This window comes from Elephas maximus, chromosome 8 (genome assembly GCF_024166365.1).
Source record: "Elephas maximus indicus isolate mEleMax1 chromosome 8, mEleMax1 primary haplotype, whole genome shotgun sequence".
In the NCBI taxonomy this organism is placed as follows: domain Eukaryota; kingdom Metazoa; phylum Chordata; class Mammalia; order Proboscidea; family Elephantidae; genus Elephas; species Elephas maximus.
This window is the reverse complement of record NC_064826.1, coordinates 15,164,641-15,178,453: the sequence shown is the minus strand read 5'-3', so window position 1 is coordinate 15,178,453 and position 13,813 is coordinate 15,164,641. Positions and strand designations below refer to the sequence as shown.

The 13,813-nt window shown below is 43.8% G+C and overlaps 1 protein-coding gene across 1 annotated transcript in view; it reads left to right on the top strand.

Annotated features, from left to right (window-relative positions):
* Window positions 1–13,813, top strand: part of BPGM (bisphosphoglycerate mutase) — a 32,187-nt gene that overhangs the window by 7,990 nt on the left and 10,384 nt on the right. Inside the window, exon 2 of the mRNA XM_049894195.1 lies at window positions 6,043–6,700. Coding sequence (XP_049750152.1) covers window positions 6,100–6,700 — 601 coding nt within the window. The 5' untranslated portion in view covers window positions 6,043–6,099. The remainder of the gene's footprint in view (window positions 1–6,042; window positions 6,701–13,813) is intronic.

The following is a 13,813-nucleotide window of genomic DNA, read 5'->3' as shown; positions in this document are numbered from 1 at the left end:
GAGGAAACTCTGGGGATGGTATTTAGGTAACTAATTTGGCTCTTTTTGGTATTAAGTAAATGATTGATTAAAATTAGTGAATTCAAGTGCCAGTAACCTTTGCTGAGGAATACAAGAGGAACCTCAAGAACCAATTCTGGGGTGGTGGGCTTTACCAAAAAAAAAAAAAAAGCTTGAGGTTTGGTTTTAAAAAGTGTAGTTGTATATATTCCTAGCAAGCTGCCTCTTTATAAGCTGGGGTGACTATGGCCCGAGTTGACTCTGTGCCCTGAGGTTTTTCTCAGCAGCAGTCATGCATGTACGGAGCCCTCCTCCATGCTCACCACGTTTGGGTGCATTTTGTGAAACGGCTGCCTGGGGTTGGCAGGACAAATTGTGACTGGAGATGCTCCTCTGAAGTGAAGCCAAGTGAGCCTGGATCCTCAAAGCAGGGCGCTGCAGTCTTCAGGGCTCTGCCGTCTTCAGTGGGGATGTGGAAAGGCGTAGGTACTGGAGGCAGAAGACCTGGATAGCAGGCCTACCTTGCCACTTAGTGGCCGCATGTTTTTGAGCAAGACAGTTGGAGTCTCTGTTGGTAATTATGGCCGTGAACATACTAAACTGTAAAGGACACAACAATATAGTGATTAATTATTCTTGGCCCTTGCTTCACAATTTTTCATACCCAGAGTCTTCAGTTAAAAGCTTCCTACCATCTCGGCCCTGCCAACTGACTTTTTATTTGGCAGTTACTGCTACAATTGTCAGCCTCAGCCTCATTAACACAATCTAGTCATTTTGGTCCAACTGACTTGTGATTCAGCTAACACATCTAAGCAGCCAAGCACTTAACCATGGTGCTGCCAGGGTGCTTACTAAGTACCTAGAATATGGCAGGTATCAGGCTAGGTTCTAGAGATACAGCAGTGATTCAGACCTGCCTTCATGCAGCTTACAGTCTAACCAGTGCACAGACATTGTACAGGTAACCCAGCACAACTATGCTGAATGTTATAGAGCGGGAAGCTACAAGTGTATGTAACCAGCAAGCCTGAGCTCGTTTGGTGGGTAAGAAGGACGGGCAGAGAAGCCTGCCTAGAACAGGTTCTCAGTGTGCAGTTCTGGGACCGCCAGTGTCAGCATCGCCCAGAAACTTGTTGGAAATGCAGATTCTGAGGCCCCCTCAGATCTGTTAAATTAAGATCTGGGGGTTGCTCCCAGCAGCAACCTGTTGTGAGCGACTCTCCCGGTGACGCTGAGGTACGTCAGCGTTTGAGACCATTGGCCTAGAGGAAATTGCATTTACGCTGAGCTTTAAAGCTTGCTGTCCAGTAAGATCGGCTACTGAGCACTGGAAGTGTGACTAGTCCGAATCAAGATGTGCTTTAAGTATAAGAGACACACCAGTTTTCAAAGACAGTGTGGGGAAAAAAAGTAAAATACTGCATTAACATTTTTTATGTTAATCGTAGGTTGAAATATTTTGGACATATAGATATAGGGTTAAATAAAATATATTAAAATAAATTTCACCTGTTCTTACTTTAAGATGCCTAGAAGAAAATGACATATATGGCTTGCATTTGTGGCTTACATTATATTCCGATTGGACAGAATCGGTCTAATGGATGAATACAGATTACCTAGAGCAAGGTGAGCTAGGGTGGCAGTGGAGAGGGGAGGGGCTGACGGGAGAGGGTTTGGTTTGGATACAGTATGTACAAAAGTCCTGAGGCAGGAAAGAACAAGACATGCTCAAAGAAACTAAACCAAAGCCTTGCAGGTCACATTAAGTATTTTAAATCTTCTCCTAAGACCAACAGGAAGTAATTGAGGGTTTTGATGTGCTCCGTCTTTGAGAAATTTGCAGTAAAAAAGGAAAGCAGGAGAGCAACAGCTGGGATATAGGGTGATTCTCAGAATCAAAGCTTTTTCCCCTCCCTAAGGAGCCCTGGACGCAGCGGGTTTTCGGGTTAAGGAGCCCTGGTGGCAGTGGTTAATATCTTGGCTGCTAACTAAAAGGTCGGCAGTTCAAATCCACCAGCTCCTTCTTGGAAACCCTGTGGGCCAGTTCTACTGTGTCCTAAAGGGTCGCTGTGAGTCGGAATCGACTCCACGGCAACGGGTTTGGATTTTTTTTTCTTAAGGAGCCCTCATGGAAGGAACCCTCATGGTGCCATGGTTAAACGCTCAGCTGCTAATTGAAAGGTCAGTGATTCAAACCCACCAGTCGCTCCATGGAAGAAAGATACGGCAGTCTGCTTCCATAAAGATTATAATCTAGGAAACCTACGGGGGCAGTACTACCGTTAGGGAATCGACATGACAGCAACATGTTTGGATTTGGGAAGGAGCCTTTGTGGCATAATGGATAAGAGCTCAGCTGCTAACTGAAAGATTGGCAGTTTGAACCCACCTGGCAGCTCCCCAGAGAAAGACCTGGCAATCTGCTCCTGTAAAGATTACAGCCAAGAAGACCCTGTGGGGCAGTTCTGCTCTCACGTGGGCTCGGGATCGGCTAAACAGCACCCAACAAAAACGACGAACAGCACCAACAAGATGGTGGTATGGGGGGTGGAGAGTTAGTCCAGCAAGTTCCACTGAGAGAGCAGGACCCTGCCTGCCCCATCACCTGACCCTGACCCTAAGGTGTGAGGCATGAACTTCCCCACTAGAGGGAGAAGCAGTGTTATCTGGGGTGAGTTTTTAGCTCAGTTCATCTGGAGCTCTTTTGGAACCCTGAAACACCTGGGAAGGCTCCCAAGCTGAGTGGGAGTTGATTACAGAGCTAGGAGCGCAGCAGGCAGGGTCAGAGGGCTGGGCGAGGGAGGGCTGTGAGTTTGGGCCAGGGAGAAGGAAGCCCAAAGCATGTCAGGGGGTTCAAAGGTCTGCCCTCTGAAAGGGCCACGTTAGATACTAACAGGAAAGCTAGGATAAGAGGCCCAGAGGCTTGGATTCTGTCCATCTCCTGGGTGATAGTGGCCTCACAGAACTTACCTGTGGCCTGGGGGGAGATTTGCCTTTAAATCAGGAGTCGTAGCCTCACAGATTCAATCTAGCCAGCAGACAAGTTTTATTTAGCTCGCGTTTCCAAAATATATTCAAATTGATTGCCAGTATCTAAACCAGATCCACATAAAAACGTGCGTTCCCAAAATGTGTGTTCCCGTCTGCTAGCACAATATGGAGCTGAGGAGTGGCTACCCCCTTTATTTATCATAGGAATTTTTAGGATCTGAAAGGATTGTTTTGGTTTTTAAAGACATTTACTTAACAATAAAAACAAAACCTACAGGCTTCCCGTGGTCTGACTCTAAGTCTTGCGTTCTCCCAGTCTTTGGTTCCAGCAGCCTCATCTCTGTTCTCCAAGAAGCTCTGAGAGTGGTGCTCTTGGTTCAGCAGGACCAGGTCATATGGAAGTGTTGTCCATATACACAAAGTCTTCTTTGTCAGCAGCCTGTCCATTTTATGCAGTTTACAGCTCTCCCTGCTCCCTGTGGTCCAGGTTCACTCCTCTTCACCCATCTGTCCGGCCATTGTAGGCATTTGAGTTTGCAGCCCCTACCTTAAAGCTTAAATCAACCTGATGACAGTGTTATAGTCAGGTTGGGAGTTAGTGAACACTTGGAATACCAGCTACAATGCATGGGAATTTTGTAAAATGATCGCAAACTTTAAATCTATCAACTTCAGCGTATTTGTTACTATTCAGCAGTTAAAGGGGAAAAGCCAGATGATAGCACCAAGGAGGAGGAAAGGAAGTGGCTTCTTGTTTACCAGAGGTAGACACACCGATTGGTCACCTCCCAGTGTATCCATTCCCTGATCATCAGAGTGGGGAAAGGGTGTATCTTTTGTGCCTGTAGTACTATTCCTCTGCATATGTGTTTTGAGAAGAAAACAGAAATTGATTTATTTTTAAAAAAAATATTGCAAAACGTTAAGGCGCAGCAAAGCTTGGTGGTGGGTGGCTGAGTGTTGTGATGTTATTGCTCCACTTGCCTGTGTCCTGATAGAGCTCATAATCAAAAGATGAAGAGTGCCTCTGCCTGCAAAATTGTTCATTGTTCACCCTCCCCATCTCCATCTAAGGCAGAGGAGAGCTTCCTTAGCCTGTGGAGGCATCTTGCTTGCCAAGAAAAGCTAAGGGTTGTGGTAGAAGAACAGCTGAGAAACAGAAAAGTTTCTCTTCTCCGCCCTCCCACCTCCAAGAAAACTCAAACAATAAATGGTTATAAACAGGGGTGAATCCAATTTTTGTGGGGCCTGAAGCTTCTACTACTTGCTGGATTAGGGCTCTTTGGAAAAACAATACAGAAACATCTTTTTGGAAATTAAAAAAAAGAGCATCCTTTGCCATGTGACTTCATGGCTTGGCCTCTTTCAGGCTCTTAGAAGGGTCTGTTTGGGTATGGGGCCCTGAGGCGTAAGCCTCCTTTGCTTTAGGGTTATTGTGCCTCTGGGCACAAACTGTCAGCCAGCAGAACACTGCCAGCAGCCTGTCACCCTGTTCCCGCTTCTGCCTCCCTGATCCCCCTGTCCCCAACTGGGATTTATCAGTCGAGTGGGGTGCCTTCTGCTGAGTCCAGGCTTCTCTCAACACGTGGTGCTTCCCTGATGTACATGAACTAAAGCTTCAAAGGTGATGCTTAAAGAGAAAGGGTTATTAGCCGAAACTCTGTAGCCTTTTCAATTGCTTGCAAACCCCTTCCAGCTGATTGCCTCTCTCAGTACCCTTGTCTGCCTTCCACTAAGATAGGAAACCTTCTTGAAGGACTTTTCCCCCCAGAATATCTAGGAGTTACTAAAGGAAGGTAGGAATGAGATTTAGACTCTAGACGGCACTGGGGTTTTTTAACTTTGTCACTGAGTGTTATGTAACTGTGGGTGAATCACTATAAGTGGGACAGAAAATCTCCAGCTAATGGGAGTTGCCAACAGTGGCAGAGGACCAGGCCCAGATGCTCACATAATCTTCACTCCCAGCACGGACGTCCTGGGTGGAGGTGGGGAGCATCGCGTGTGTACACGGAGCAACATTTGTCCCTGTAGACCTGTCCACCCAGGAGAATGGAGGCTGGTGCGGCCAGATCTGTGGATTCTCCCGGGGACCAGCAGATCTTTGGACCAGCCCCATAAACTTGGGGAGTTCAGAAAGGCCTGTACCACTTTGCTAGATTCTTCTCCTGCTAAGGATGTAGCTGGTGTGTATAGAGACCTGGAGGTTGGGGAAGAGGGGTGGGGCCTCCTTATCAGCGTGGTTCTTCTCACTCTCTGAACCTGCCTGTACTAATCTGTTTCCTCCAGCAGCATCTCTCAGCTGCCCGCATTTGATAGCTTGTTTTGCATCCGGATTTAATCCAGCCGAAAGCTCTATCTTGAGACAAATGAGAGATTGTTTAGGCAACTGTCATATTTGGTGTCAGTGGCACTTTAAATCATGTTAATGCTGTCTGGATGTCAGACCGACGTCTTGCGCTGACCTGAGATTTTCCTGAATGTGGTACAGCCAGTGGCACTGAAGAACTAGTTGCCACCGGTCAGTGACATCCCAGATATGTGTGGTGGTTCCCTGAGTTAACACGTTCAATGATCCTGTATAACAAGAAGGTGAGACTGGTAGATCTTTGCTTTTCCGCTAGAGGAAAAACAATGTGAGGATGCTTTCAGTCCAGAGTCAGCTGGGACTTCCCAGCCCCTAGTCATCCTTTTATACAGCTACAAATCCTATTAAATCCTCTCTGCCGTAAGCATAAACTGCCTTTTTATCTAGCGGAAATGCAGCCTGCCATTAGAATGAAGTAGGTATTCTATTATTTTACATCATACAATTAACATGCTATCCAGTCATCAGAAAATTTAAGTCAACTAAGTTCCCTGTAACTAATTAGCCCTAGAATATGACTGGCAGCAGTGGACGAGCTTCCAGATGTCTGACATCAAAACCGTTCAAAGGAATTCCAGTTTATTTTGGAAGCTTGCCATTGTACAGTTGTATTTCCATTCCTTGCTAGTCAGTTGAATGAAGACTATAACTTACTCTTTTGTTTCCTCTCTTCTTAGATGTACTGTTACAACTGAACGTTGGCCCACTTGCAACGCCAGGGAAGCTCAGCCACCATGTCCAAGTATAAACTTATTATGTTAAGACATGGCGAGGGTGCTTGGAATAAGGAAAACCGCTTTTGTAGCTGGGTGGACCAAAAACTTAACAGCGAAGGACTGGAGGAAGCGCGGAACTGTGGGAAGCAACTCAAGGAGCTAAACTTTGAGTTTGACCTCGTATTCACGTCCGTCCTGAATCGGTCCATCCACACGGCCTGGCTGATCCTGGAGGAGCTAGGGCAGGAGTGGGTTCCTGTGGAAAGCTCCTGGCGTCTAAACGAGCGTCACTATGGGGCCTTGATCGGTCTCAATAGAGAGATAATGGCTTTGAATCATGGCGAAGAACAGGTGAGGATCTGGAGAAGAAGCTACGATGTGACCCCACCTCCCATTGAGGCGTCCCATCCGTACTATCAGGAGATCTACAGTGACCGAAGGTATAAAGTGTGCGATGTCCCTGTGGATCAGCTGCCACGGTCCGAAAGCTTAAAGGATGTTCTGGAGAGACTCCTTCCCTATTGGAATGAAAGGATTGCTCCGGAAGTATTAAGTGGCAAAACCATTCTGATATCCGCTCATGGAAATAGCAGTAGGGCACTCCTGAAGCATCTGGAAGGTACCATCTTCATCCTACTACTTATTAGAGGTTGCTAAGTGTTGTAGTTTGGCCTCCACCCAGAAAGGACATAGTTTCCAAGCTAATAATGTACCTTTTACCTAATAGGCTTCCCTTCCCCATCTCTCATCGTCACTTCATTCTGTAAAGCATAATCCAGTGCCAGTGCCTTTTACCGGCGTTGACTGTATCTGAAGCAGTAGTTCTCAAACTTTGGCAAGCCTCAGAATCACCTGGAGTGCTCCTGAAGACACAAGTGGACAGGCCCCACCCCCAAAGTTTTGGAATCAGTCAGTCTTCCGAGTAGCTGCATTTCTAACAAGTTCCCAAGCGATTCTGCTGCTGCTTGGGAGCCCCGACTTTTGAGAAACACTGATCTAAAGGATTATGTGGGATTATGTGGCTTTTGTAGAAAGATGATAGCTTAGGGAGGGAAGATGCAGCTGTAGAAGTAGTGCCCAAATTAAGTTTATTGAAGTCTTTCAAGTAAATTATTTAGACTTCAGTTTCGCTCAGTTTCTTCCAACTTTAAACAATTATTGCTGTGTTTTCAGACAGAGCTTTCCTGAGTTAATTTTCTTGTTCAGTCCTTTTTCCAGATCAGGTTTAGTCATGGATTGGGAGAAAGTAAGAGGGAAGGGGGAAAAAAAAGAAGACTTTACTGTTTATCTTGATTCCAAAGTTGTGGAGATAATCAATATCCTTAAGAGTCACTGTTTTAATCCTTTATCCTGATGTCTAAGTGTGTTCCAAAATGCCCTGCATTCCTACCCTCTTCCTAAGTAATGAGCTACGTTAATTGTTTTGAGAACTCAAGCTCACCAATTTGGGCATCAGTGATTGCAGTGTGAACCCTTCAGGGGATTTTGCCCTAAAAAAAATTTACTACGTAATCCCAGAGCCTTCTGCTTTTGGAATGATCTGCTCCGCCTAGTGTTTTCCTGTCTCTTAACACTGTCAGCAGTTAGTTTTCAGGTATTTGAATACCTTCTCCACCACTCCTTTTCCATTCTGCTTTACTTTTCTCTAGGGGGCTGGGCAAACAACGAAAAGGTTGGCGTTGTATGTAAAATAAGTGAAAATAGGCTGTTCGTAGCAAAATGAAGTGATCTTTGAGATTTTAATGTAAATTTTTTAGCCTGTGTGTTCTTTTCCTAATTTCTGTAACATGGCCAAGAGCTAAATTGTTAGTCACATACCTGACATCTGTTATTCATACATCAGTTTGTTCAAAGACCGAGAAGTGTACAGATTTTACTGGTAATTGAAAACTGGCTAGACATGACATTTAATCTGTATATATATATATATATATAATTTACTCAACTATATAAAGGCTTCTATTCTTTGTTCAGAATAGTCATATATTTGATTAAATGATATATAACGTTATCATGTTAATGGAATACAGCACTTTGTTTGAAGAATAGTTGAAGCTCCTCTTAGGGCAGCAACAAACTAAAATTCAGAATTTCAAAGTTACTGCCAGAAGAAATTCTATCCTACCCACCAGCTCATATTTCTATAGGTGAAACTTAGATCTCCCTGTGGCCAGGCTTCCTTCCCTAAAGAAAATGCCAGCTCCTCAGAATCCTGTACTCTTCCCCCTATTTACTAGGAAAGCCCCCTTTAAAAAACAAAACAAAAAGCTTGTCCTGCTCGTTAGAATGACTTACTCTTCACCTAGCTTCAGATCACTTGAAAACTATTCTGCAGCCCCAGTCCAGGCCTTTGAACCGGTTTGAACCAGTTCATTTATGACTGATGAAGCAAAACCAGAACAGACCTGAATGTTTAAAATTTGGGTGATCCAGAATGATAACCAGAACAGGAAAAATAACAGGTTGAAGCCCTGGAACGGGAGACTCGGGAGACTTAGAAGAGGCATAGTGAGCCCTTTCAGGAGCATGATGCATGAGATGGGATTATTGGCAGGTTTGTGAAGAGTGACACACATTCAAAATGGTGTGGTTGGCCGCCGTACTTGAGCGGGGCACCACTGTTTCAGACTCTGCTCAAAATACAGTGGGCAAGAGGTTTGGTTGCTGTAATAATGCTTACACTGCCCTTGTTTTCTAAGAAGGGGATTAAGTTTCCAATAGGGCTTTGAATCTAATTTTTTTTTTTCGTATTTTTACTGTACTTTAGATGAAGGTTTACAGAGCAAACTAGTTCCTCATTAAACAATTAATACGCATATTATTTTGTCACATTGGTTGCCAACTCCAGAACATGTCCACACTTTGCCCATCTCAACCTTGCATTCCCCATTACCAGCTTCCTGTCCCCTCCTGCCTTCTCTTCCTTGCTCCTGGCATGGTGTGCCCATTTAGTCTCATTTTGTTCTATGGGTCTACCTAGTCTTTGGCTGAAGGGTGAACCTCAAGAGTGACTTCATTACTAAGCTATAAGTGTGTCTGGGGGTTATACTCTTGGGGCTTCTCCAGTCTCAGACCAGAAAGTCTGTTGGTTTGTTTTGTTTTTTTTGTGGGTTAAAATTTTGTTATACATTTTTCTCCAGCTCTGTCCAGGGCACTGTTGTGATCCCTGTCAGAGCAGTTGGTGGTAGTAGCCGGGCAAGATCCCTAATGTTTCCCATTCTGGTTATCATTTCAGTTCACCCAAATTTTGAAAACTCGGGTCTATTCCGGTTTCGCTTCCTTGGCCGTGACTGAGCCAGGAAGAACTGGTTTGAAGCCCTGCCTGAATCATTGCTCATTCTGGATACTCCCTTCTTGCTTACCTGCCAACTTCTTGATCTATTTAGGAAACAAAGGCACTCAGTAGAGTCAGATTAGTGAATTCCTTAGTGAACTGTCCAGAATAGGTAAACGTGTATAATGGGCAAAGTAGACTGATGGTTGCCTAGGGCCGGTGGGGATGGGAAATTGGAGAGTGACAGCTAAGGGGTATAGGGATTTTTGGGGGGTTAATGAAAGTTCTAAATTTGATTGTGATGGATACACAACTCTATGAAGAACCTCAAAGTTAGTGAATTGTGAATATACTAAAAATCATTGGATTAATAACTAGTATATGAATTACTACGATCCCTGGCTACGTAATGGTCAAGAGCTTGGCTGCTAACCAAAAGGTCGGCAGTTCAAATCCACCAGCTGCTCCTTGGACAGCAATGGGGGCAGTTCTGCTCTGACCTATAGGGCCACTGTGAGTCAGAATTGACTTGATGAGAACGGGTATATGAATTACATCTCTATAAAGCTAGTAAAAATAATCAATGGGATTGAAACGTTAGAGAATTTGGCATTGTTTGGCCTAGAAAACAGAAGTTTAAGGTGAATTAACATGAGTTAATATAGAAGTAATAACAAAGCAGAAATACATGTGTGTGGGGGAAAAAAATTAGACCACTTTGACCACTGGGGCGGAAGTGGGCTTGCTTATTTTTCAGCGATTTTTGCATTAGTCCTGTGACTCAGATCTAGCTTTGCTCCTAAAGGTCTTTTTTAAGTTAGATATAGGAAGCTAAATGACCTTTCAGAGATGAATGAAATTGAAGTTAGTAAATCGATATTAAAAAGATGTAATTAATAATTCTTTAATTATAACTCCTTCTAACCCTATCACTATAAACAGGCTTGATAGGAAATGTTATTATTTGGGGGATGACTAATTTAAAACTCTGGTGCCCAAGCAGGAAGAGGTAAATTATAAAAAGAGACTTGAGTAGGACGTCTGTGGAAAAAGGGTGTCGGAGGTGTGGGAGGGAGACAGGGAACGGAAATGGTAGGACTGGCAACCAGAAAGGATGGCGGACATTCAGGGAGAATAGTGGGTAGAAAAGCCAGAGCATGCAGTTAGGAACAGGCCCCCAGGCTGGAAAACTGTGCGTGTGAGGATTGAGATTTGTAGATGGGAGAAAGCGTGAGGGTGCTTGTAATCTTGGCTGCTCCTGCCTAGTACGACTGTGTTCCTTTTTGGCCTCTAGTACCCCCTGGTGGCATTAACTGGTAAGATGCATTTGATGTTGCTGTGATTCCTTATTTTGACCTAAGAAGCCAAGTATTCTACGTCAAAGCCATTAAGACTTAAGCATTGGTGACCTTCCCAAGAGCCGAAGAAATAGCGTCTGCTCTTTCTTCCTGGTCCTTGCTATTAGTTTTGGGAGATCTAAACCAAAGAAAACCAAACCCATTGCCGTAAAGGGCTTAAAAAAAAAAAATGTGAGATCTAAGCCTTTTAAAAATGTATTACAAATTAATAGGCTCACCGAATAGGAACGCCAGTGGTGATGCTATTGTCTAACTTTCAGGAGCTCAAGTTACAGGGCTTCCGGTGGTATATGGTAAACTCACTACACCACCAGGGCTCCAGACGAAACCTAGCACTTCAAATTCAGTGAAAAGCTAACTTTCCAAGACTCCAACAATTAAGCAGTCATCTTTATTTTAGGGGGATAATTTAGATTTTCCTCTTTGGGGAAGGACTACATGCCAATGTATTTTTACTGTAAAGTTATATGACCATACACACCTCATTTTCTGGTTCATAGCTGTTGTCCCAGTGCAATTATTAACACCTCCTTTCACTCTCAAAAATGCCCAGCTTGGACAATTACAGCAGCACTTTACTATAAGGGTGTTAGCCTTCGCTAGTGTTCAGGAGAAATCCCTGAAATAGGCTTGACTGGAGAGAGTTACCATATTTCCTATAAACACAAAAGCTGCTAAATTTCTTTGTATTGTTTATAAAAGTCAAAATGCTTATGGTTGTAGATTCATCTCATTCCTAGTCATGCTCTATGCATAAGTTTATTCCCTATAAAATGAGATTGTTCAAGGAACTGGAGTGATTTCCCTATATTGTCCTTAAACTGCTTGACAAACTTACAGCATTTTACCTACTGCTGGGAGGAAGTCTGGTAACTGATAGGATCAATGACTGCCCACTATCAGTATCCTAAAAACACTTTCTTAGCTTTACAAACTGTAAGTTTGGCTTAAGAACAATGACCTAGTTAAAAAACTCAAGATATTGGCCTATCCTGAAATCTTAAAGGGCCTGATCTCTTCCTACGAAGACTGTCTATACCTCAACAATGGGAAGTATGGGTTCTTAAGAAGTTACCTTGTTTCACAAGTGTTTGGTGTTATGACATAACCCCACAGGCAGTCAAACCCTGACTGACACTTCTTCCACTTGAGGGAAAGACGACAGGTGTTATTGAAGGAAAATGAAACCCAGAGAGCCCTCAGATGACCTGGTCATGATCATGATCATGTTGGAGTCATGAATTCTGCCCAAAACCCAGCTCCCCGAGCCTCCACACATGGTACACATTATAACCACCTGGACTTGTTTTAAATTTTCTCTGAAAAGTTGTCCTTTCTTTCATCTATTCTGTTTGGAATACTGTGTTGTAAGAAGCTGAGTCAAGAGCATCCTTGGCAGGTAACCCGTAGAAAGGTAATTTGATGAAAATAATTGAGTCTTAAACTGTTATAACTGTTATAACATTGTGGTCTGTGAATGGCGCTCCCTAGCACTGTCACACAGGTGGCTCTGTTTTTGAGCACATATGCTGTGCCAGGCACAGTTCTAGGCATTTTGCATATTTTCTTTAACTTAGGAAGCTGGGCTAAGCTCTGAGCTCACTAGAAGGCTGTGGTTTAACACTGTTTGGTATAACTAAGTCATGCTTTTATTTCATTTGATCGATCATTGATCCCTAATCTGTTTTGCTTAAAGAAGCTGACCTAATAAAAAGGAGCAAACTACTGAACCCACTACAACACTGTGGATGAGATTCATCAGGGATGAATCTTAACTGCATCTCGGCAAGTGAAAGAAACCAAAGCTATGTGTTGTATGAGCCATTTAAGCCATTCAGGAAAAAAGCAAAACCATCAGGACAGAAAACATGAGATCAATGGTGAGAAGGGTAGACTGCGAAGGGGTCTGAGGGGCCTTTGGGGGATGCTAGAAGGGTTCTGTATCTCGATCGTGGTGGTGGTTATACCACTGTTCCTGTCTGTCAGAACCCAGAACTGGATACCAAAAACGGCACGTTTTGCTGTATGTAAACTGCACCTCAACTAAAAAGATGTGTTTTTTCTAGTGGAATCATCATTACCCTTAACTGGAACCTTGGCCTCTGTTGCAGAAAATAGTAGATTAGATTAGTTTGTGCATTAGCAGAATGAAATGAAGACTGCTACATACACATACCTGTGCCTTTGAAAACTAACCTGGTGGGCATTTCTTGTGCTTTCTCAAGGTTTTGGGAGCTTTTGACTTTATTTAGCACCTAAGCCACGGTCACGGTAGAGAATAACTTTTTAAAGGCCTTCTTCATGAGGGGTTACGTAGCAGTTGCTGGCACGTGAAGTTTCATTACAGAGTCTTGCTAATGTTACTTGTGAGTTATGAGTTCCTCTAGTAAAAGTTGTTTCACCCTATCAGCAGAATTCTCTCTGCTCATTCGCTGCCAAATTCTGTAGCTTTAGTGGGACTTCAGTGGAGCCCTGGTGGCGCAGTGGTTCAGGTGATCAACTGCTAACTGAAAGGTTGGCAGTTGGAAACCACCAGCGGCTCCTCTAGGAAAAGATGTGGTGGTTTGCTTCTACAGAGATTTACAGCTTTGGAAAGCCTGTGGGGTAGCTATGAGTTGGAATCGACTTGACAGCAGTGGCTTCAGTTTGGGTTAGTGGGACGCCTTTCTGCTTTTATTCCTTCTTACAGCCACCTGGTCTAGGAGTGGGTCAACAGGGACCTCCGGGAGCCAACACAGGTGATGGAACCGTGAGAGTCAAGTGTTAACATTCAGAGCTAGACAACACCCTTGTGCAAGAATTGCAAACGGAGGAACCGCAGGCCAGTGCCTAAGATAGGCTTCTTGGCTGAGGGTGGCCTCTCCTCTGTCAGATTATGTCATCTCTCTGCTCTCAATTATATGTAATTCTAGGAGTCACTTTGCTTTTAATTTGATAGTAGTTCTTAACACTTAAGAAAGAAGACTTAAAATAGACATGTGAAATATAGTAAGAAAAAAAAATTCCTACTTTAGGTAGTGCTTTACTGACTTTCATAAACGTAAAAAACTACCTCTACTGTGCTATTATTGGGCAGGATAAGGAAGGGCCCAGCTCTGAC